The sequence below is a fragment of the Bombyx mandarina genome, chromosome 01 (genome assembly GCF_030267445.1).
Source record: "Bombyx mandarina strain Sakado chromosome 01, ASM3026744v2".
NCBI classification, from domain to species: Eukaryota; Metazoa; Arthropoda; class Insecta; order Lepidoptera; family Bombycidae; genus Bombyx; species Bombyx mandarina.
The window spans coordinates 10,902,192-10,926,408 of record NC_143208.1 but is presented as its reverse complement, the minus strand read 5'-3'; the positions used below and the strand labels follow the sequence as shown (position 1 = coordinate 10,926,408).

The 24,217-nt window shown below is 34.6% G+C and overlaps 1 protein-coding gene across 3 annotated transcripts; it reads left to right on the top strand.

Annotated features, from left to right (window-relative positions):
* The first annotated feature begins 302 nt into the window (after positions 1 to 302).
* Positions 303 to 13,544, top strand: RN-tre (USP6 N-terminal like RN-tre). 3 transcript variants are annotated; one of them, XM_028179668.2, is made up of 6 exons: positions 303 to 833; positions 5,612 to 6,440; positions 6,526 to 6,761; positions 7,029 to 7,090; positions 11,391 to 11,583; positions 12,820 to 13,544. In XM_028179668.2, the coding sequence occupies exons 1-6, from the start codon at positions 691 to 693 to the stop codon at positions 13,196 to 13,198; spliced, it is 1,842 nt and encodes a 613-aa protein (XP_028035469.2). In that variant the 5' UTR covers positions 303 to 690; the 3' UTR covers positions 13,199 to 13,544. The 3 variants fall into 3 exon arrangements, with proteins under 3 accessions (XP_028035469.2, XP_028035470.2, XP_028035471.2); XM_028179669.2 differs by having other exon boundaries at positions 324 to 833; positions 7,032 to 7,090; XM_028179670.2 differs by having other exon boundaries at positions 324 to 833; positions 11,391 to 11,574.
* Positions 13,545 to 24,217: the final 10,673 nt, after the last annotated feature.

Sequence of the window (24,217 nt, the reverse complement as noted above, 5' to 3'; positions counted from 1 at the left end):
TGTTGCCATTATATTTATATTCAAACGAACCATGGGCCACGAACAATGGGCCACGAACCAACACGAACAATGGGCGACAGCCCTATTTTCATATAACACTATTAATCTCGACGTTTTTATAATTATTATTACCTACCCATTTTTAGTCCACAAAGTGTATTACATCAGAAAAGGTACAGGCGCTAGTGTATGATCTATGGCCAGACTACTTTAGACTAGTACATATTTTTTTACCTAGTAACTAATATTCACTATTACCTACCTATTGCCTACCTACTTACCACTCAATAATAATAATAAAATGTGTTGGATTTTTTTAATAATGTATGTAGGTATGTACCGTTTTTGACATTTACATAAATTTCAAAAAAGAGAAAATTGGAATGAACGAGTACCTAGGTATTATGGTGCCTCAAATCAGCATTTATTTCTGAACCAGGAAATATTGTTGAGATAGTTCTACAGTTAAGTCAATTTACCAATTGACATGACGGTGTAGTCGTAGAGCGTCCGAGATTTTACGATTGAGATTCAATGGGCGTAATGTTACGTGTAGCAATTTTTGTCAGAATCGCCTTGTAGTACACGCATAAAAATTATTCAAAGTGAAATCTGCAGAAAAGTGTCAAGTTCGGTAGGGTGGACGTTAAGAAGAGGTCGTGAAGTTATGTAGAACAGCAAGGCAGTGTTATGAATGAGGAGGCTCTGTTGGCACGGGCTTCCGAGGAGCGGGAGCGGATCTTCCAAAGATACGAAAGAGGACGTGAAAATCTTGTTGGTCTAATCGACCCTTGGGAGGATCCGGAGTTTGAAGAGTACCACAAAACTGATAGGTTTGTAGCTGTTTCTTATATCTACCTATGAAAGCAAAAAGAAAGCTTGGTTTTGATGTACAGCTTTGCTTAAAATATTCATACATAGAAGATTGACAGTAAGTTTTAACATATAAAATAATAAAATGAAAATATATAAATGAAAGATTGCAGGTTAATTCCAGCCAAAATTATCATGCTAGCAATTTGCGTATTTGTACAAATGTTGTCATAGAAGAACTGTTCATTTACTTACTTTTAGAATTTTGTGTAATGGTCTATGAAATTAAGATCGAAGCTCTATTTCATGTGTGTTAAAATAGATATGTAATCCATCAAAATAATATTATAAATATCGGAAAGTACCTGTATCAGTAGAATAGGCCTTGTATCTGGTAGATTATAGCTCAAAACCCAATTAGTGCACAAAACTGCATTTTTACAATCCAATAGTAAGAGAATTTGCAAAGAGCACTGAAATAATATGTAAATAAACCAATACTCTTTTAAATTGCTCTGCAAGCTTTGCTAATGCGAGGACTCAATGCGAAGTGTACTTTGTTGACTAAAATTTGGTTGTGAATTTAATTTTAGGTCACTTTCTTAATGTTAAGTAGTCTGTAAAAATATGTGAACAACAGAGCATGAGTTTTGAAAGTAATCAAACATAAACTGGCATAAACTGTTGGATAATTTCTTGCCTAGGTTGGAAATGTTCCTAAACATCAAACAGCTTTAGAAGTAGTTTTAAACTACTACTAAAGCTGTTTGATATTGTAGTTTATATTTATTCATTATCTATTTATGAATGAATTTTGTCTCATTCAGAGGCTGTTAAGCGACAGATTTTAGTTAGTTGCAATCTGACATTCCCCACCTTCAGCCACTAGTGCATAGGCATCGATTTCCTCCTGCTTCAAAAATGTGCGGTAGATCTGATAATATTAAGAAGTCACAGTTGAAAATTTATAAGTTATTAACATAACAAAATTTGGGGATCAGATGACACATGGGTTCCAAGGATTCAACTGTTGATTTAACATTGTATTTTGGTGTTTGAGCTAATTTGATTGCCAATAGACATCTTTTGTAATGAATATGTGATGAGCTGAATACTTCCATACTCAGATTTTTAACTGACGGAGATACCGTTTCCATGTTAGATCATCGGACCACTGACCACCAATGACCACCCTCTTCCTGTAGTTTATTGCAGACTTAAAATTGTAAACTTACCTTTCCACTTGTGAATTGACAGGTCTTTCTTTAAACGAGGCCTAAGGATTATTCTGATTTTTGTAATGGTGGCCCTTGACTAGTCTCCATGAGCCTTGATTACCACTTTATATCAAATGAACATTCAAAAAATCCTTAGTTTGTCTGTCCATGAAAGCTATAAGAGATTCTAAGTTAGTCAGTATTCATTGATTATGTCCTGTTCTTTGTTGTTTTAATAGGTACTTTTATTAGGTTTTCCTTCTCATACAAATCCCTTAAATGAGTTGAGACATCATAGGGTTTTTTTACTGATGGTAGGTGGGACCTCTTGTGAGTCCTCACGGATAGGTACCACCACCCTGCCTATTTCTGCCGTAATGCGTTTCGGTTTGAAGGGTGGGGTAGCCGTTGTAACTATACTCAGACCTTAGAACTTATATCTCAAGATGAGTGGCGCATTTACGTTGTAGATGTCTATGGACTCCAGTAACTACTTAACATCAGGTAGGCTGTGAACTCGTCCACCCATTTAAGCAATAAAAAATATTTGAAGTCGTCATGGCCTAAAGGATAAGACGTCCGATGCATTCGCGTTGAGCGATGCACCGGTGTTCGAATCTCAGGCGGGTACCAATTTTCTAACGAAATACGTACTCAACAAATGTTCACGATTGACTTCCACGGTGAAGGAATTCTTCTTCTTCTTCTTCCAGTGCCTCTTCAATCCTGAAGGTTGGCCGTTAGCTTCCTGTATTCATTTATGTCAGCAGCCAGCCGGAACAACTGTTCGACGGAGGCAATACCGGTCCACTCCCGGATATTCCGGAGCCATTACTTTTTTCTTCGCCCAGCACGTCTTTTTCCGTCCACTTTGCCCATCATTATCAGCTGCAGCAGCATGTATCGATCGTTCCTGAGCACGTGACCGAGATATTCTATCTTGCACTTTTTGATAGAAGGCAACATTTTCCGGGACATATGAACACGCTGAAGCACGGTTTCGTTCCTGACCCTCTGCGTCCAACTAATGCGTAACATGCGACGGTAGCACCACATCTCGAATGCCTGTAGGCGTCTTGTAGTGTCCTCTTTCAGTGTCCACGTTTCGCAACCATACATGACGATGGGCCAGATATACTCGGAGCTCGGACTCGGAGCTTTATATGCAATTGACGACAGCAAAGAACTTTCCTCATTTTATTAAAAGAGTCTCCAGCAGTTTCTATCCGGGTCTTGATTTCTTGATCAGATTCCCATGCTTCATTTACCCAAGCCCCTAAATACTTGTACTGTCGTACCCGCTCTAGTCGTTTCCCAGCTACAGATATGCTTGAACTCAAATCCGGGTTTCTTGAGACTACCATGAACTTGGTCTTGCTTATGTTTATCGACAACCCGGCTTCCTCGCTGTGTTTATTAACCTTATTCACAATTGCTTGCAAATCGGCTTCCGATGCTGCAATAAGGACAGTGTCGCCCGCATAACGCAAGTTGTTAACGACCCTGCCATTGATTCCTATTCCCACTTCAAGGTTTTCAAGAGCTTTTGACATCACAGCCTCTCAGTAGACATTAAAAAGCAACGGGGATAAGGCACACCCCTGCCGGACCCCACGACAGATCTCAACGTGGTCGGTTTCCTCATTTTCGACCCTTATCGTAGCCACCTGCTTCTCGTACAGGTTGCGGATGATTCTGACGTCCTTACCATCCAGACCAATGTCATATAAAAGGCTGAAAAGTTGATGATGTTTAATTCGGTCAAATGCCTTTTCGTAATTTATAAAGCACAAAAAGACATCAGTTTGCATGTCTCTGCATTTCTGTACGAGAACGTTGAGAGCGAAAAGAGCTTCTCTGGTGCCAACACCAGATCGAAATCCAAATTGGCTATCGCCCAGTTGTTCATCACATTTTGGCCGTATTCAATTCTGTATGATGTTCAATAATACTTTTAGGACATGGCTCATAAGACTAACCATACGATACTCTCCATATTTTTTAGCGTTTTGCTTCTTGGGTATCGTGATGAATGTGGATTTTAGCCAGTCACTAGGAAGATTGCCAGTTTCGTAGGTGTTATTGAAGAACTGTGTGAGAACGTCCAGTTGATCTTCTTCCAGCAACTTTAGTATTTCGATCGGTATATTATCAGGACCCAGTGATTTACCTGTTTTAGCAGCCTTCAAGGCCCGCAAAACCTCAGACCTCAACATAGCTGGACTAGTCCGATCAGTGATCGGTGAAATGTTCCTTGATGGGTCCGCAAACATCTCTGCAACATAGTCACACCACACTCTTTTTGCCATCGGCGTCAAGAATGAGATTCCCACCTGCATCGGTCAAAGTATTCATTGATTTCCGTCTATGACCAACCATTTCCTTGATGTGCTTATGGGCATTGAAGCTGTTCCAAGTGCGCGCACTTATTGCTGTAGTAATCATTCTTGGCTTTCGCAATCTCTTTTCGAATGGTGACATCGACTTGCTTATACATTACTGGATTTGTACCCTTAAATTGCCTCCTGTCTTCCATAAGCTGCAAAATTGAATCTGTCATCCAATCTTGTTTTTTGACCAGTTGTGATAGTTAGAGATATTGGTGACATATATGTTTTACACTTCGCTTTAGATTAGTCCACGTGTCGAGGTCAGAGGCAGTGGTTTCAGTACGACGATCGTTAGCCCATTGATTAATAGCGGTGTGGGTCTTCGCTCGTGTTTTCGGCTCAGCAAGCTTCCTTATGTTTGGCCTTCTATCCATTCTCTTTGGCTGCAACTTCTTCAGCTTGCGCCTCCTTGATACAGTTTCGATATCTTCTGTTGATCATAACATAGTCAATTTTGTTTCTGACTACGCGGTCTACTGTGTGCATTGGTGATGTCCATGTGTATTGACCTCATAATTGCGAACACCTTCTTTAAGCTACCACCACGTCGGCTATACACATGGAAGGAATAACATCGTGTAATAAAAATGAAACCCGCAAAATTATAATATGCGTAATTACTCGTGGTAGGAGCTCTTGTGATTCCGCGCAGGTGGGTACCACCACCCTGTCTATTTCTGCCGTGAAGCAGTAATGCGTTTCGGTTTGAAGGGTGGGGCAGCCTTTGTAACTAACTATATTTGAGACCTTAGAACTTATATCTCAAGGTGGGTGGAGCATTTACGTCGTAAATGTCTACGGGCTCCGGTAACCACTTAGCACCAGGTGAGCTGTGAGCTCGTCCACTCATCTAAGCAATAAAAAAGAAAAAATGAGATGACATTAAATGAAATCCTCCCTCAGGACTTTTAGGAAAAACCTAAAAAGTCAAGCTTAGAACTTTTATTTTCACATACTGGTGCTTTAACAGATGCTTAATGTTTAGTAAGACATCATTTTTTACATGTTTATACCTTAAGAAACATTAAATTAACGAATATCCCTCAGTGTCTCTTGATGTGATTAAATTTAACTTACATTTATAGCATTTTCGCTTATCAAATTAAAATTCTTAATAAAACCTGTTTTTTTTTAAATTAATGTAATTGCTAATCAACCAATTTCAACAAAGATTACTCTTTTTGTTTCCAGGTATGGCTTCATTCACGACGAACGTTTGCCGCAGAAAACGGCGCCGCAAAAGATTAACATTGAACTTGAAAGAGAAAAGAAATGGCTCAAGATGTTAGAAGAATGGGGCACATCTGAAACCAAACAAAAACTGCATCGTAGAATTTATAAGGGCATTCCAAACTCACTTCGTATAGGAGTGTGGAGCAAGTTATTAGATGTAAACCGAATGAGATCTGACAATCCTGGAAAATATCGAGCGATGTTAAAATTAGCTAAACTTTGGTCTACTGACGTTCGACAAATTGATTCTGATGTAAATAGGCAGTTCCGAGAACATCAATTCTATAGAGAGAGATATTCTGAGAAACAGTGCTCTTTATTCAATGTTCTATGTGCATATAGCTTATATAACTCTGAAGTGGGCTATTGCCAAGGCATGTCAGGATTGGCTGGTGTGCTCTTAATGTATATGGACGAGGAAGATGCGTTCTGGGCACTTGCAGTACTCTTGTCAGATAAGAAGTATGCAATGCATGGATTATATATAGAAGGATTTCCAAAGTTAACGAGATTTCTAGAACACCATGATAAGATACTCACTAAATTTATGCCTAAGTTAAAGCGCCACTTTGATAAATTTGGCTTGGATGCTATACTTTACTCACTGAAATGGTTTTTTGTTTGTTTTGTTGAAAGGGTGCCATTTAGCCTTTGTTTAAGAGTTTGGGATATATATCTTTTGGATGGAGAAAGGGTTATCACAGCTATGGCCTATACAATACTCAAACTGCACAAAAAAACCATCATGAAGTTAAATGACATGGATTTAATTGTCAATTATATCCAGGTTTTATTTTTTGTACAATATAATATATTTGAAAGAATAACTGATTGATTACCTTAATTACATTACAACTTTTATTTCATTGCAGGTTAAACTTCATAAAGATTTTGGATATGAAGATGATATAGTTATTTATCAATTAGAGAAGTCCATGGAGGAATTGAAGAGAGCGAAGCTTGACTATCCAGGACTTCCACCACCTAACGAACTTCCTAAACGTCCTTTGGGTGTTTTCGTCGAACCAGATAAAAAATCCAAAATCGGACAGCGAGCTGAAAATTTTTCTGAGACTGAAAAACAGGCCAGAGCTAATGTGATATTAAGGTAAAGTAAATAAAGGGTGTATTAGGATTATTCATGAAAGAAACTAGGGATACTGTATTACTTGTGCTTGTGATTCTTAACACCAAAGTTGCACCTTCAGTAAATTATGGTTAACTTTATAATATGCATATTCAACAAGATGAAAATTCACACTGGGCTAGTTGTTTATTCCTATGTCGGCTCTGGAACTGGTATTTTAACACTTTCTATAAATTTAGATTACAAAGTTTGCTCGAAGGTTCTTTTTAAAAAAATTATTTGTTTCAGAAGAGAGAAAGCAGCGTTGGAGCTACAGGAACTTCGGGTGTCTCAAAGCGATACGGTTTCAGGTAATTTGGATATTACGCCTACCATATCGCGATCTGAGTCTTATGAGAGCCTTGGTTCAGATCATTTTACGCATTTGTAACATTGAACAATTAACAGTGACACAATTCATCATACATCCATATTGTTTTTATATATAGTAAATCTGTTACGTATACAAACGTAGCACTTATTGTACTGATGCATGACTATGATACAATACTTGAATATTGTATGCATCTCAAACAACAAATTCGGATTTGATGCAATGTAAGAAAAATTCAGTTGTGTGATTTGTTTAAAAAAAAAGTTCGCAAAATGCTTTCATCTAAAATTTAAATGGATTTTTAACACATCGAACTTTTTGAATATCTCACTGATTGATTTGTGGCAAACTAATAGAGTGCGTGCAAAATAAATTGTACCATAAAAAATCAGTGTATATGTTAATTTATTATTCAAAATAAAGTTCATTCAAAGTATTTTTTTCCAAATGCTTAAGACGCACAGCACACGAGCTCACGGTCTAATTAGTCTTAATAAATAAACGATATTAACTGGTTACTCTGATTCTCAGACACCACGGTCGTGACTTAGATACCGTCAAATCATAAGACATGTGCCAAAAAATTGTATCGAAACACAATTTTGTCTTACATTTGAAGCGTACCCGAACTCTCAGTTTCTTCCCGCCAGTAATTGGTAGGTTCCTAGTATCAATTAGTAGACCATCATTAGTCCGGATATTAAAAGGAAATGTTAATAGAAGAATAAGGTGAGATGTAACTGAAAGAGTGAGTTTGTATTAAAAGTAGAAGTAACTAAAAGGAACCGGTCATATCACCGTATCTTCGTAATAATAGCCGCGCTGACTATCGTCATGTAAGATACGAAAGCATGATGCTCAAATCTCTTAATGAATTGATGTCACTGTAAAAAAAGTTGCAAGTAAAAAAGTACTCTATTCAAAGAATACCTAAACAAGATCGATCTTCAGGTAACACAGACGAGTTTACTAAAATGAAATCTAAATATTTACTGCATGTTGTACATATAAATGTTAAAAATGTTAAATGATTTTGATTTGTAATGTTAAGATGGCATGCTTAATTTTCCTCATGAAAAATTACTGTTTTATTATCATCAGTCTCGTTAAATGGGAGATATCATATTTTGTGCTAATCATAACCGAGAAATATACATAATTTAGCAGAGATATTGCCCAGTGGTCGTGTTTACGCTGTCAGCATGTGATTTTGTGCTAAATAAATAAAAAATATCATTTAATTGTAAAATAAAAGTGCGATAGCACATGCATGAAATAGTCACAAACGTTCTAAATATATTAGGAAATTATAAATATTGAAGTCGAACTAAAACTAAGAATTTATTTTGAATAGTATATTTAGTGCAATTTGTAGGTAAGGCTTTGAGGAACGCGATTGAGATAACGTAACGTGACACGGCTTTGTTCATAAGCAATAGGCATTTTTATTTTGTTTTTGTTTTTTTTGTCAACGTGTCGTAAAACTGAGTAGGCCATTAAAATATTAAATAATCTCATTGTAGGGTCTTTATTTTTTTTTAAATTACCCACTCCCTGCACTTTATAAGGCTTCTAACACTTTTATCTCTAAGCCTACTTTTTATAATCAGTATACGCCCAATGATCAAAGGTCGACGTAATCACTGATTCCTCAAGACTTGATACATTTTTTGTTCTGTCTTGTTAATTAGAATTTAGAAAAAGATGAATTAAAAAAGATACCATTGAAAACACAGCTCGTCAATATTTACTAATAAAAAGATAAAAATATCGTTTGACAAAACATTAGAAAATATGTATCAATAGAAATAAATATTTTATATTTGCCTTATTTATATAGATGTTGCGTGTAACAAGTTTTGACTAACGGGTTAAAGGCTTCGGTGTTTCTCAATGATCCCATACAATCAATTAAATATTACTTATTTATTAATATATTATTAATTAATATTTATTAATACATACAATTAATTACTAATATATCAATTAAAAAAATGTATTCCTATATATGAAATTCCAAATCGGCGCGTACTTTTTCAAGACAATGAACTTTGACGGACTCGTGTTCTCTGGCCCTTGTAATGTTTAGAAAACAGACGAAGCGACTGACTACCCTTCTGCGTCCCGTCTCGTTTGCGTATCTCAAAGCCCATATTTTAAGTAAAAATTTAGTACAAAACTAGGAGTAGTATTTTCAATTAAGATTATTTAAAATGAAAATAAAATAATTCATTTCGTAATCCGTACATTTAATTAATTCATGTAATCTGATTAATTGTAGTCTACATAAAATTAAAAAAAAATATGCTTATTATGTTTTGCCAGAATCGTTTGTGTTATGTACATTTAGTGTTTAATAATAATACAGCACGGTTGAATTAATTGTGTAACACTTTCTCGTAGAGAATCGGGACCACCGTCCGTAGTCCAGTATAAGCGACTGTAAATAATTTGAGTACTGTTTTTCATACGAACATTTTTCAATTTTAAAAGCATGAATTGGTAATGATGAAATTATATAATACAGCAAAATAGTGTGTGTGTTAAAACGTTATTGCTATGTTCAAAATGCTGTTTAATTTCATAAGATTCACAAATATGGCGTTATCCATTTCAAAAGCATTATAATATATAATATAATGTATAATTAATTCAGCCGTGTCGTATTTAACATGCTTGCCTAAATTTGAAATCTCACTGTAGCACGTGCAGTTTGTTGAAGCTACGTAGGTGATAATTACCGTTGTAGCAGCGTCTGCGGTGGCATTTTGACTGGTGCTATGGCGGTGGGTTTATGTCATTATTAACACTATTTCTCATTAACACGTCCTTACTTAAGATTTAAGGAGTTACCGCCATTCGATCATTTCCATTAATTCTCGCATTATGCAAGCTTTAAATCTCATTACCTCCGCTCCTTGAATCTTGAGTGAAGCCAGGCCCTTCGTATTGTGTGCGCCATCTTCTTGAAAACGCTATCCTTTCTTTTTCTGGTATCGTTAACATAATCTAACATGTTTCAATCCTGAAATTACTATCTTTGAACTACACGCGGTTCATCGATAAGCTTACATTATTATTTAATTTGACTCGTAGCTAACCGATTTTTGTGTTGTTAAAAAGAATCTCTGCTGAATGTTGATAAGAGAAACATAAACCCACCCCTGTCATCTTTAAAATTGTTCGCAGATGTTTGAACAACGATCAAACACCGTAGTATTAGATTTATTTTGTTTTTTAGTAGTAAGCTATTTTAGTTTGTCTGTAATGATATTGAAGCAACGTAAATCCGAAAATTAATGTTAATAAATTAATTCAGAAGCAGCACCAATGTAATTTGTACTGATTCCCCGAACACGAAATAAGTATTAGAAAGAATACGGACATTTAATCTAATTTTTTTTAGTTTTGCCGCCCGTGGCTGTATGATGGAGTTCGATTTTAATCATCCTTCAAAGTACATACGCGGTAAATTTAATGGAAAAGTTGTTACATTTCTTAAATTACTCTTCACATCATTTGTGAATTAGTTTACGCACCTAAAATATATCAATAATGTTGCGATCATTGCCTACCGAAAGTTTTCGGCTTTTTTAAATCAACTACTACACATTGAGTTTATATTGGCGCATGTTTTTCAACAACAATCACGACCTCTAAATAGTTTATGAAGTATCAAAATTATAGTTCACAATTATATTGATCGAAGGAAATATTTTGATCACAGATACGAATACTACTTACGATGTGCCCCTTCACACATCTCAAGCCCGTATGAACATTATGAACATTCATGTGAAGCCGCCCGTAGTGAATACCTACTCGAATAATGAACAAAAAAGTTATCTCATTAACGCTTCGAAACCTAAAAGGAAACGTTAAATGCTTAAGTTATCTATTATAATTAAATATATAAATAACTAGTTCTCATAATTATATACTATATGCGTTAAACTTTCATTTTTTTATTTTTTTATTTATCGTTTATCAAAGTTTAGCAGAGATAGTTTTTTTTTTTTAAGAACACAAAATTGCATGAATTTCCTTTAAGAAACGTTATAAAATGTATTTACGTTAAATATAAGGTAAGTAAATAACCTTTTAGTGTTTGTTATATCGTGCATGCGCATATCGTTTTTTTTAAACACGCTTCGTTTTTGTCATTACCATAGTTGCTTAAAATACGTTTTCGTACGTAATAGCTTAAATTTAATATGCTGTTAATAAATAACGTTAGAATGGATCTAGTACAGAATTAGTAAATGTTTTCATGACAGAGCACAGTGGCTTAGCGAGCGGGGTCCGGTGTGACGACTCGGTGTCGGGTCTGGGGTCTCGGAGGTCTCTCGCGGACACGAGTGTCACAAGCACGGCCGACCTTAGCGTGTTCTCTAGCGGACGGTCGCACGCGCCGGACAACTCCCTCGACACTCACAGCAACGTTAGCGACGACGGCACAGGGTCAGATGGGTGAGATGTCTTCTGTAGATGTAGCGCCGCACGCCGCAAAACATTGTTCGAATATTAGCTAGTTTATTTTGCTTAAGGCTTCGTCAAACAGAACGCGTACTTAGCGCGCGTTAGAACGCTAAACTGACGGCGTGCTATGACGCCGAGATGTGTTGTACTACTATGGTAACACACTGTCAAACAGAGCCCCAGCGCTAGCTGTACGCAACGCTCTGTCGCGGCGTTAGGGCGCTTCGGCGTCAGGCGTTGTAATTTTTTACAAACTTCATTTTAGCGTCCTTGTGTATATGTATTAAAATAGTGGATAATGCACGAAAAATTGATAGAATTACTTAGAAAATACCTCTGCTTATACAATGCCGCATCTGAATCAAATCACTCGACATCTTAATTCTTTTAAATTTTCACACTGCTATCGAAAGGCACTATGATTTGGCGAATGTAACGTTGCGTCAAGGAGCGTTGGGCTCATTTAGTCAATTTGTGTGATATTAATAGAGGGCGCCGTTACAACGCAGCGCTAAGTACGCGTTCTGTTTGACGAAGCCTTTAGAATTGTCACGCATGCCACTAACCGCACACCGCACTGTCACATTATGCGATCACTGCTTCATGTCACGATATTAAAATTGAGACATTAGAACTCATAACTCATTATGTGTGGCAGTATTTACATTGTAGATGTCTATGGGCTCCGGTAACCACTTAACACCAGGTGGGCCGTAAGATCGTCCTCCCATCAGATAAGCAATAACAAAAAAATATTAGATTCGTATTAAAATAATCTAACTAAATACAACATTCTCTTTTGTTCTCTTTTCAAAATTAAGTTGTTACATTTTTTGTAGGTTTCGTAGAATTAGATATTAGAATTTTAAATTACGTATCTATAAAAATAACTTCAGTAGAGATAAAAAACAAGGGTTCTTTTAGAAACTACTAGCTGTACCCGACCGCTTCGCTGGGCATTTAAAATTAACATTATTATTTTTCACCCCCACAAAGATTCTCATCATTAACGCCCCCGCAACTGGTGTAGGGAGTCCAACACTCATATAAATATTAGCCTATCCATTAAGTACATGTACATATTTTCTACATGGATACCAAGTTTCAAGTCAATCGGATGCATGGTTCGGTAGTTATAACGGAACATCTGCAAAAACAATTTTAGATTTATATATTAGTATAGATATTTACGATACAGACAAATGTGTTATTCGTACGTGATTTCAGTTCGGGCGTTTGCGGGATGAGTATACAGAGGGCGCCATCGACGAGCCACTCCACACCAAGGGCGACCCCCCACCCCCCATCCGCGTCCCCCATGTCGGAGGACGTGGTCCGCATCCACGTCACCTACAATCCCCTGACGGCCAGCCCGTCGCACCTTCATCCCGTAAGTCCGAAAAAATATAAAACGTACACCGATGACCATTTGAAGCCAATCTCCCTTGGCTTCTACACGTCCAACGGAACCAACAATGTGCCCTCTGACAATAGGATTCGCATACAAGTACCTTCTGAAGATCTGCTCACGCCAGTCGTTGACTCTGGTAGAATTATAAACCAACGCTACCTTGAATCTCATTCAGACGCTTACGATCTGAAATAGTAATAGACGATCTGAGTGTATTTCTTGTCTTATTTTTTAATCTTAAAATCTTTTATTTACTTGTATATATTTTTTACAGTGACTTTTTGTTCTTATTTAAAATTAAAAAAAAATAAGAACAAATGAAATGTAATTTTTATTGATTATTAGAACAAGATACGCCGAGAACTAAATGGAATTACAACTGTTCGTTTAGATTAATGTATTATGTAATTGTAATTGTTGCTTGGTACGTATAGATTTTCAATCGTCTCAAATGTAATATTCGACGTGTGCCTCGTTGCTTTTGTTTATGTGTCGTTTTGTGTACCGTTTACATGCATTTCAATAAATAAATACGGTTCAGCACATTGGCTTTTAAATAACCCACGTTTGTAGTCACGCTGCCACTGATGTGTCATTGTAGTCGTTAAAATTATTTTCGTAACAATTTAATTACAACATATATCGATACGCTAGTGATAATTTCTCATGAAAATGTATATGTTAGATGTGTAATGTAAAACAAAAAAACCCCATTAATTAGGTATAGGTTAATATGTAAGAAGCTATTTGAGAATTACATTAAAAACTTACAGTGAGAAACGCAATAATATCAGTTAAACTGTTCGTTAGAAAACGAGTATAATATTATATTATATTATATTGTATTAATTCGTATTTATGGTTAAAATAAAAATGAAACATTAACTATGTTGTCAATACGGATATAGCGGCTGATTTACGGTCTGAGGAGTTAGCTTGAAAATAAATTATTTAATTTAGCGAAATATCTTTGAGAAAAATATCGAATTGAATAAATAAATTTGTACGGTGTTAGATTTATAAAATGCGTTGCGTATATACTTTTGGTAGAGTAACGATTTAAAGAGTGAAAAAAGTCCGAGCTGACAGCTTTTTATATAGTAACTAATTAGATTCATATATATTTTTATAAATGTAAGTACAATAATGCATTATTTTTATCAATCAATTCCATAAATTTAAAAAGTATTTAATCGAAATATTATAAAAACTTGCGTAAGTTAAGGGCATTGGAAACGTATTTAACTTAATAAAATATTCGTTTCTTTCAATGGCGTATTTTGTATAAGAATTGTGTCTCACCGATTCGTGTTTGATGCTGCCTACGATTAATATACTGGGTGTTAGGAGACCGCTTCCGAAAACGAAGACAGACTATTGTACTAATGACACCTTTGATGATGCGACGGAAAAAAATCGATCCTGATTTAAAAACAGCATTTTTTTTAAAAGGTTTTATTAGCATTATTTACGCTCCATCATGCTAGTACAGCTAAATGAAAAGATAGTTTCATAGAAAATACATTAATAAAAAAACAGCAATGGATCAGTAATCCGAGCAACAGCTGTTTTTGATTTAGTGTTTCACTGCTGGGTTTTTTTATAAAACTAATAATCAAATGTTTTAAAAGTACGATCTTTTTTAAATCAGAATCGATTATTCGTCGGTCTTCGTTTTCGGAAGCGGTCCCCTAACCACTAAAACCTATAAAAAATCTAAACATTAACAATTAGACACACCCGGTTTAATAGTTCTGACAACATTGCTTTATTCATTTAAACAATAATTATTACTAGTCCTAGAAATACATATTTTTTTATGCAGTATCATGTTGTCAAAATTTCTTAATCAGGAAAATAAAGAAGAAAAATACAGTTTTTAAAGAAATGCTCAATAAACTAGTGTAATGTACAACATAATAACATTTTGATTACTCATAGTTTGAAATATAAAAGAAATGTGGGCTGTGCTTCGTTAAATACAGCTGTTCAAATATTATAAGATAAAAATTAATAAACACGTAAATTACACATGTTCAATACAGCTTTCAAAATAATAACCTATAGTTTTAGCTAATTACATAGTTGTTTAATAGAAATTTATCGATATTACGTGCTCGCGCGAGGTTAGGCATCGTTAGGTCTTGTTTCGGTTGCGAAACAATCGTGCGATTTCTATTATTCTTGTTACATTCAGTTATGGTATCCACGAATCGATTTTTTTATGTCTTACTTTAAAATATCTCAGACAGTCAAAAAGGTTAACAATAGAAAAAGTTAAATTCATTTAATCATCTCATAAATTTTAACTTTATAGTCTGACTAACTGAATAGTTAATCGATACGAAACACTTTCGAGTGATATCCGAATATAGTTCAACAAAATCATGTGTGCCATCTCTAATTAAGTAATTTTACAACATTATTTTATTGGTAAAAGTGTCTTGCGTCTTTGTAACATTTCCACGCTTTCGAAAAATATACTGTTTTTTTTTAAAAACGCCCTTTTTGTATTATTCGTATATGTGAATAATAAATAAACTGTTCTCTATTTAGTCAACGACACACGGATCGCTCGACTTACTCACGCGGCCCTCAATTTCTCTTATGCGGAATTTATATTACAAAATTAGTGTCATGCATGTTAAAGTCAGTTTTACGAAAGTAGTTTCGATATATCCGAAAGTAATTTCGTAAAAAAATTAGTGTCGCGAAATCCGCAGTATCGTAGTAACCATGGCGCCATCAGCATCAAAGCTATATTTTGCTATATTCAATGTAGCTAAAGAAATTCTTATATACCTAAAAACTTAAAAAAAGACTATCAAGAAAAAAAAGACGTTAGATTCGAGGATGGTTAACAAGAAGGTATTTAGGTGCAATGAAGTTAGTCTCTGAAGATCCTGAGAGCTATAAAAACTATTTTCGAATGAGTGAAGATAATTTTGATTTTTTACTGTAGGTGTTTCGAATCCGTAGTCGCTGATATTCATTAATGAATTCTATATTTTTATCTGTACTTCATCGTTGGGTTGCCATTTTCAACTCATGAAGCGCACGCGAGCTAAAAATACACACGTCCGCACAGCGCAGGCCCTTTCGCGACATTATTTTCATGTCGCGCCTACACTAAGAAATTAGTTGCATAACACTAATTTCACCAAAACTTACTTGCATTCATGAAATTAATGCATGCATTACGAAAATGTTAAATTACACGTGAAACTGATGGTAAAAGTAATGTCACGAAATTAATTTCATGCCACTAATTTCGTAATGTAAATTCGCCCTTAGTTTGAGCCCGTGAGCTCACCTACCCGTCCGCGCGTAGCTGAAATAGGCCCGGCTACCAGCGTGTAGGGAAAATAAAACAAAAGACTTAAAAACCTGTTATTAAATTAGTTGCTATTAGACGGATTTTTTTTAAACTATATTTTATTAGTAGTTTCTGGAAACTACATTCGTCAGTTCAATGTAAGATATTTAAAACAGCTGGCATTACTATATATATGAGGATGAGGACTAATGCAGCGGTTCGTATCCCTTGTTTATTGTTTCTTTAACGTTAAAAAAACGGTAGCAATACAAGGTTGGCACGTTCGCCTATTACTTGCTAACCCTAACCATTATTCTCGGTTGGAATCATTATATCTAAATATACTTGGCGTTCGAGTTACAGTGTACTACTATACTAGTTTTCGTCTCGTATCTTTCTGGTATTCATAGTACCGGTGAACACGGGTTTATTTAGAGGAACATAATATTATATAATAAAGTTATAGAAGCAAGTTGACTAAATAGAGTGCGGTGCGGTTTCATTTAGATAAATCACAGAAGCCTACGAATCTCCAGATAAAATTAAAAACCTAAAATAGAGCGCGAAGTGGAGTGTAAATTATAACGTCATGATTTTTTTATTTAATTATGTCTGTTCTACTCGTAATTAAGTTTGTAAATTTATAATAATGCGTAAACAGTAGTAGGTCCCTCATAGTTACTTTATTTTAAATCGATCTAAATGTGTTATATGTGAGCAATTACACGTCATATAAATAAGTACAGTTTCGATAAGTTGAATATGGAGAAAGGTAGCTACTAAAATAGCGTTAAATTATGTAGAATTATTCACGTAAACTGATGTTCATAAATCAAAAGACTTGCTATCATAAAAGCAATGTTAAACCTCTTATAAACGCCTTAGATATGAAAGCAATCTAGTTATAGTCTCGAAAATTTATATATTTATATAAGATAACGTAATAAGCAATTATTAGTGATTTGTGACACATTGATTTAAATAGATTAGCATTATATGTGAATGAAAGGTGTATAGCACTTTCCTTAGTCTCTCTATTTAGATTTTGTAGATGTTAGTAAATAACATAATATTAATATTATATTATCCGTAATTTATTTCTGCCAATACTATCCTTTTGTGTACTCACATCAATATCTGTTTATTTTGGAATTAAACAAGGTTAATATGTCATGTTTCAAAGTCACCTCTATTTAATTTAAGTACAAATTTAAAAGTAATGTTTATGACAATCCGTCCATATATTTTTTTTAAGTTAGAGACTGAATATGATTTGAAGTATTTATAATTTGCTTTTATTATTATTTTTATTTTACCTATTTGAATTTAATATTTGATCTGAATTAAATATCTAATTATCTATATGAATTAATAGTTATATTTGTGTGTGTTGCCCTTTATGCGTTCGTAAACCTTTTACTAGATTGTGATGATACGTCGTTGTTGACACCGCAGGGAATGTTTGTCATAGTACTATAAACGTACGATAGGTGGCGCCTGAGTAGTTTGAAGAAATTGATGTTTTTCACACATCTAGCTATAGATACAAAGGAACGAGATCGGGTTTCACTAGTTAGTAATTAAGTTGCATTAAACAATATATAAAGAATTATTAGATGATAAATTTACTATCATGAAGACAGAGAGTTGTATTATTGTAATATTAATAATCGGATAGAGAATTAATAATATGAAAGCAATATTAATATTAAATGCATAATTCTTCCAAACAGTTTCATTATGAAATCAGTGAGAACAGTGCCTGGACTTATGTTATTGGAAATTAAGTATACAAAATGCATTTTACATAATTAGGTGTGTAAACCTATAATTTTTAAGAGCGTATTTTTTTTTTTCAATATTATTGTCACATGAGTAGCATTTAAGCTAAACTGTATTTGGATTTAATCGTATTATTGTTCCACCGCAATGTTTTATATGTACAACATATACATAAACTTGTTACACACTACCTTAAATTAAAAATAATATATAATGTATTTATTGTATATAATTGTTTTTATTATGTATAAATAATAATAATACTATGGCTTTCTCGTGCGTAATCGTTCTGCAGAATTAGTATTTAGATACTTTAAAATTGACTTTTTCTATTAAATTTAATAGATATGTTAACAATATATACCTAGTATAGTATGAAGAATAGTAATATGTGGTTTTGGAAATCATTATAGCTACAGCATTTTAGTGAGGAAAATGTTCTTATATTTATCGAAAAATAGAAAATAAATTGCTTTGAATTTTTTTAAATATCTTTCATAATATTATATGTTTATGATTTTGATATATTACGTAGGAATTCAAAGTAGATGATGATTATTAATCAGTTATTGCATCGGAAACTGAAAGTGATTAACAATACAATGCCTAAAAGGTACTCCATACTTTAAGTTCATGTGTTTAAATTTAAAAATAGACAGACAACTGGTAGGTTTTACTGGTGGTAGGACCTCTTGTGAGTTCGCACGGGTAGGTACCACCGCCCTGCCTATTTCTGCCGTGAAGCAGTCGTGCGTTTCGGTTTGAAGGGTGGGGCAGCCGTTGTAACTATGCTTGAGACCTTCGAACTTATATCTCAAGGTTGGTGGCGCATTTACGTTGTAGATGTCTATGGGCTCTAGTAACCACTTAACACCAGGTGGGCTGTGAGCTCGTCCACCCAACTAAGCAATAAAAAAAAAAGACAAAAGCTCTCTTTGATTTTAAACAATCCCGGGGCATATTTTCAACACATAGTAGAATCTTTCGTAGCAGCCTATTAATTTTTTAAATATTTGTACGTTCTTTATAACCTTTCTAGTTATATTTAAACGTCTACTACATGACACTGATCATAAAAAAGACAATCATTAGTAGAAAAAAATAATTGTGCGAGTATCATCGAGTTTGAACAGATATTGTGTTGTTTTTTGAATCTTCTCAGTTGTATTCCAGAGTTCAGAGTCAACTCTGAACACGGTTTCATCAGGCTAGAGTTGAAACTGTCGTAACTGGAATTACTTTTATTTGATTTCCCGTCTTGATTATGTTAGGATAATTGTCATTACCTACTCAACTTGTTGGGGAGGATTAAAGAAATATTACAACTACGTTCCAAACAAGAGATTGTCTTTTAGGTTACGATTTTTTAAAATTATTTTAACTAACAACAAGCAAAGCTAACAAAAACGATAACAACTTCTTCCTGCTCTTATCCCACATTACGTGGGGTCGGTAGGGCATGTCTACTTATCGTCATAATAAGTATTTGGCATGTGTTTTACGACCTTGGGGTTATATCTCCAGTATTGGAGTGTACATTAGAACGTAACAAGGGAGGGACTTTTCTATTTTTTCTTTTGACGTTTCTTTTAGCACATCCAGTTTTTTTTAGAAAAAACACCATAACGACTGTAATATGCCAATATAATGATAACTTCAATTCTTTTTATTTTGCTTATATGGGTTTAGGACACTGTTCCTCTGGTGATCAATGTTCATCAGAGTTCGTAGACATTGCGAAGTGAATGTCGCTGCCTATTTATGAAATAATATCGAAGGCTCTAAAGCCTCCATCCATCTAAGCGAAGCATCCATATAAGCAATAAAAAAAAAAAAATAATAATAAAAGGCTCAATTTAATGTAACGAATGTCTCACCTTTCAAATTGGTACACATCACTACATCGCGGTTGAATTAGGGAGGATCGCGATATCCACCCTGTGCGGTCTTACAATGTACTACTGATTTATAATACCACCAGTAATTATACGAATTATGAATTTTCGGGTTTTGATTTTTATTAGAAAATATTATACCGTTCGTGAAGTCGTTTGTGAACACGTGCTACGTATTTCGTTCGAGAAATTGTCATCAGATTAGTATTTTGGATTACCAGGATTTGAACCCTGGCGTAGGTGCGTCGCTGTATACTAGCCGTCTTATCCTTTAGACCGCAACGACTTCGTTCGACTAAGACATAATATTATCCATGAAATTCATATCGTCTGCAGACAACAAACGAATTAGTTCCTGTTTTCTAAATCGCTTGATAAATAGTGTACAACCATTCCAAACTCTAGTTGACTCATCCCCAAGTTATATCGTCTTTTCGCATTAAAAGTGTACAATTTCCAAAAATATTCGAAATTGAGTGAATATGCGTAAACATTTGGTATCACCAGTATTTTTCTCATAAATACTGTCAACAGAGCGTAGTTTAGTTTAAATTTTTTTTTTAGTTTACTTATGTTTTGAATACTATTAACAAAATTAATAGTACATAATTTAATCTTAATTTAAAAGACAGATAATGTAACCGGCAAAAATAAAAAAAAATAAAGTTGTAAAGATGATTAATATTAAATATATCACATGTTAAACCTTTAAAACGCTCTCCTGTAAAATTAGTAAGTTTTGAGATTATACAGTTTTAATGCGAGAAAACGATATGATTGCGGTATAAGGTAACAAACCTTCAAACGTTCAATTTTAGTACGTAAGTAGTGTTTTGGAAAACAGGAGAATCCTTCCCTTCCAGACAACCCCCTAGGCATTGTATACTGGAAACTAGTCATATCGTTTCAAAACTATCATGAAATTAAAGCTGGTTTTGCATTCGACTTGATATGTTTAAGTTTGTTCTCAATATTCATAACGCGTATTCAAATTAGAGTCTCAGAATAAGTATTCATAATTCATAATTATTGATAATCGATCGCTCCTTTGTTAGTAAGTTGGGCTTATTTTTAATTTAATTCATTAAATTTTTTTCAATGTTTTATATAAATGTCGGTACGATTCGTCGATTGGGTAATTCGTCAGTTGAACATTTGTTTATGAATCTCATTCGTGAAAAATAATACTATTGTGTTGTTCTGCAATTTAATACAGTACACGTTGTTTTTATTCATATGTGAAGTCGAAATTAATTTATCTTGGTTATTATAATAATTAAATCTATTAGAAAATTATATTACGCGCTATTATTATTTGATAAGTTCTAAAATAAAAATCACACTTGTCTAATTCGAAATATGCACTTGCCATGTATGATATTAATGATGTTAGAAGAAAAACAAATGAAAATTAAAGTTTAAAAAAAAATCACTTAATCAATGATTAATAGAATAAATAGTCTTGGATTTAAAGACTTGTAGATATAATATAAAGTATCAAATATGTATGCTTTAACGGTGGTTGAAATTAAGTTTACATAACGTATTATTCACTAGGGCCGCATTTTTATCAGTTTGAAGGCATTAGTACTAAGGTTACCGGTTCCAAAACTAATATTAGTCAATGATTATGTTTAAAAAACTTTCAATTTTGTCTTAATCTAAGTTTCTCAAGTTCACTTGTTTTATTTGGAAATAATAAAATTACGATTAGCTCTCTTGGATATTTAGTTAGTAATTCACTGTTCACAATAAATATAATAATTTTTAAGTACGTCTTTTATTTCTACATTACGCTGTACGGTTGTAGATAAGTCGTATCCCAATTATTCTAGGAAGAGGCGATCAGAATATCTTACCGAAGTTGATACCAAGATGAGCCCTGTGGGTCATTCGTGTCTCAAGGCAACAAGGCCTCCCTGAGTATTGTTATGCTTGAAGACGACCTCTCAACTTTAGTATCGAGGTCATGGTGGTAGATGGTTCTTACTGGTGGTAGGACCTCTAGTGAATCCGCACGGGTAGGCACCACCACCCCGCCTATTTCTGCCGTGAATCACTAATGCGTTTCGGTTTTAAGGCTGGGGCAGCCGTTCTAACTAAACTGAGATCTTAGAACTTATATCTCAAGAAGGGTGGCGCATTTACATTGTAGATGTTCATGGGCTCCAGTAACCACTTAACACCAGGTGGGCTGTGAGCTTGTCAAACCATCTAAGCAATAAAAAAAAGTCCTCAAATTCATCAGATTTAATTTTATATTCTATAACTTTCTTATTGCTGCTGTAGATAGGCGAGCCAGCGGTTCTTCCTGGTTTCTGTCGCTTATCTACATTGGAAATATCAGGCCGCTACCTACATAACTATAATATCGCTACCACCATGAAGGTACATTTTTCTCCTCCCTACGCCGAAAGTTCGGTTTTCCTCCCGCTGTACAGGGAAGAAATTGTAACTTTTTCTCCCTGGGTACAAGTGCGCATGCGCGTTAGTGTCTACGTTTGCTCTGACGCACCTAAAATTCTCCGCCATTGTTGTGCTCGAGTAATTTGCAATATTGTGTTTAGTGTAAAAGTGAAATAAACAAAAGGCAATAAAATTTAATAGTGAAGTATTAAACTAAGATGAGTTCATCAGACAGTTCTTATTCAATTAATAGTAAACCGTTAAATTGTTTTTATGAGTATGGGGTGGCTCCGCCCCGCCTACCCCCGACAGGGCTTCGCTCCTGGACCCCACCGGGGCTTCGCTCCTGAACCCCGGCTCGGTACTCCACGAACTTTCGGCCTGGTAGGAGAAAAAATAGTATGTGCACCGGGGGAGAAAAGTTGGACATTTCCTGCAGCGTGTTTACGCGTTACACGCGGGAGGAAATGTCCGAATTTTCTCCCTTGATGCACAATGTCCTATTTTAAGCTCTTAGAAGCACAGAATATCGCCAAACTATTGAGTTGAATAAAAACTCCTTGAATCTGTCATAACATATCATCGTAACCACGAACGAAGGTCATATCTTGATAGTTTATTCTTTTTTGTGTAATGTTATTAAATTATCGTTACGATTCTTATCCACCTGTTGGTTGCTTGGAAGAGATCGCTCTTAGCGATAAAATCACCCTTTGTACTTTGAAGTACAATCTCTCCCTCTCTCTCTTTCGTGCTTGTCTTCGTGTGTGGTATAGTGCGAGTCAGCGAGCAACCGACATCACTACATGGTATAAAACAACATCGCTTTCTCTGTCTCTATATCCCTATGTATGCTTAAATCTTTAAAACTACGCAACGGATTTTGATGCGATTTTTAATAGATAGAGTGATTGAAGAGGAAGGTTTATATGTATAATAACATCCATTAAATAGTGGTGAAATCAATAATAAATTACAGTTTCCGAAGCGAAGCGAGGGCGGGTCGCTAGGAACTTACGAAGTACTGTCAACATATTTGTTCAGTTTAATGATGTATGATACACACCATTTTTATATTTTTTTTACGCAACGACCAGGTAATCCACTAAAAATCAAATAGCTTGTAAATTGTATAATTTCTGATACAAATTTCATACACACATATAAATAATATTAAATATATCGATACATAAAATGTTCGGTGTGCCCAATTATTATTATGAATGGTAAGCAAAAAAAAAATAACACTAATTATATAATGTAATACAAACAATTATTTAATAGGAACTTCCTTAACTTCGTATTTGAAAATTATGAGGGCTGTTGATATCTAACACAGGAGTTGTACCAAAATCTCTTAAACATATTTCATTGAAAAAACAGAGTGTAACAAAAACTAATATTCACTTATATAGTACCGTTAAAGCATAATGACATTGTTAAATTCCTTCCATTGACAATGACAAGACCCTCAAACTGACTTACGATATCAGTAGGTATGTCTAAGGATGACATACAGAAAGCTTCACTTAACCACTGAAGTATGAAAATACAAGTATTTTATGTATAGGAGGAGGAAATCGCCGGACTTCCGCCCTCCCCTGGGGATGAAGGGCGGGGCATGTCGGAGTCGAACTGACTAAAACCTCCTGTCGCTCAACAAGGTCTATGCACTTAACACGGTTTTGTTGTGGTTTAAAAACTAAAATAGATTGACTTGAATTACGTTATACATAGTTTGGTTGCAGATACTGAACTGATATTAGAGTAAATGATAAAACTGTTTCTAAACGTTGAATTTCAAAATTAACTGAT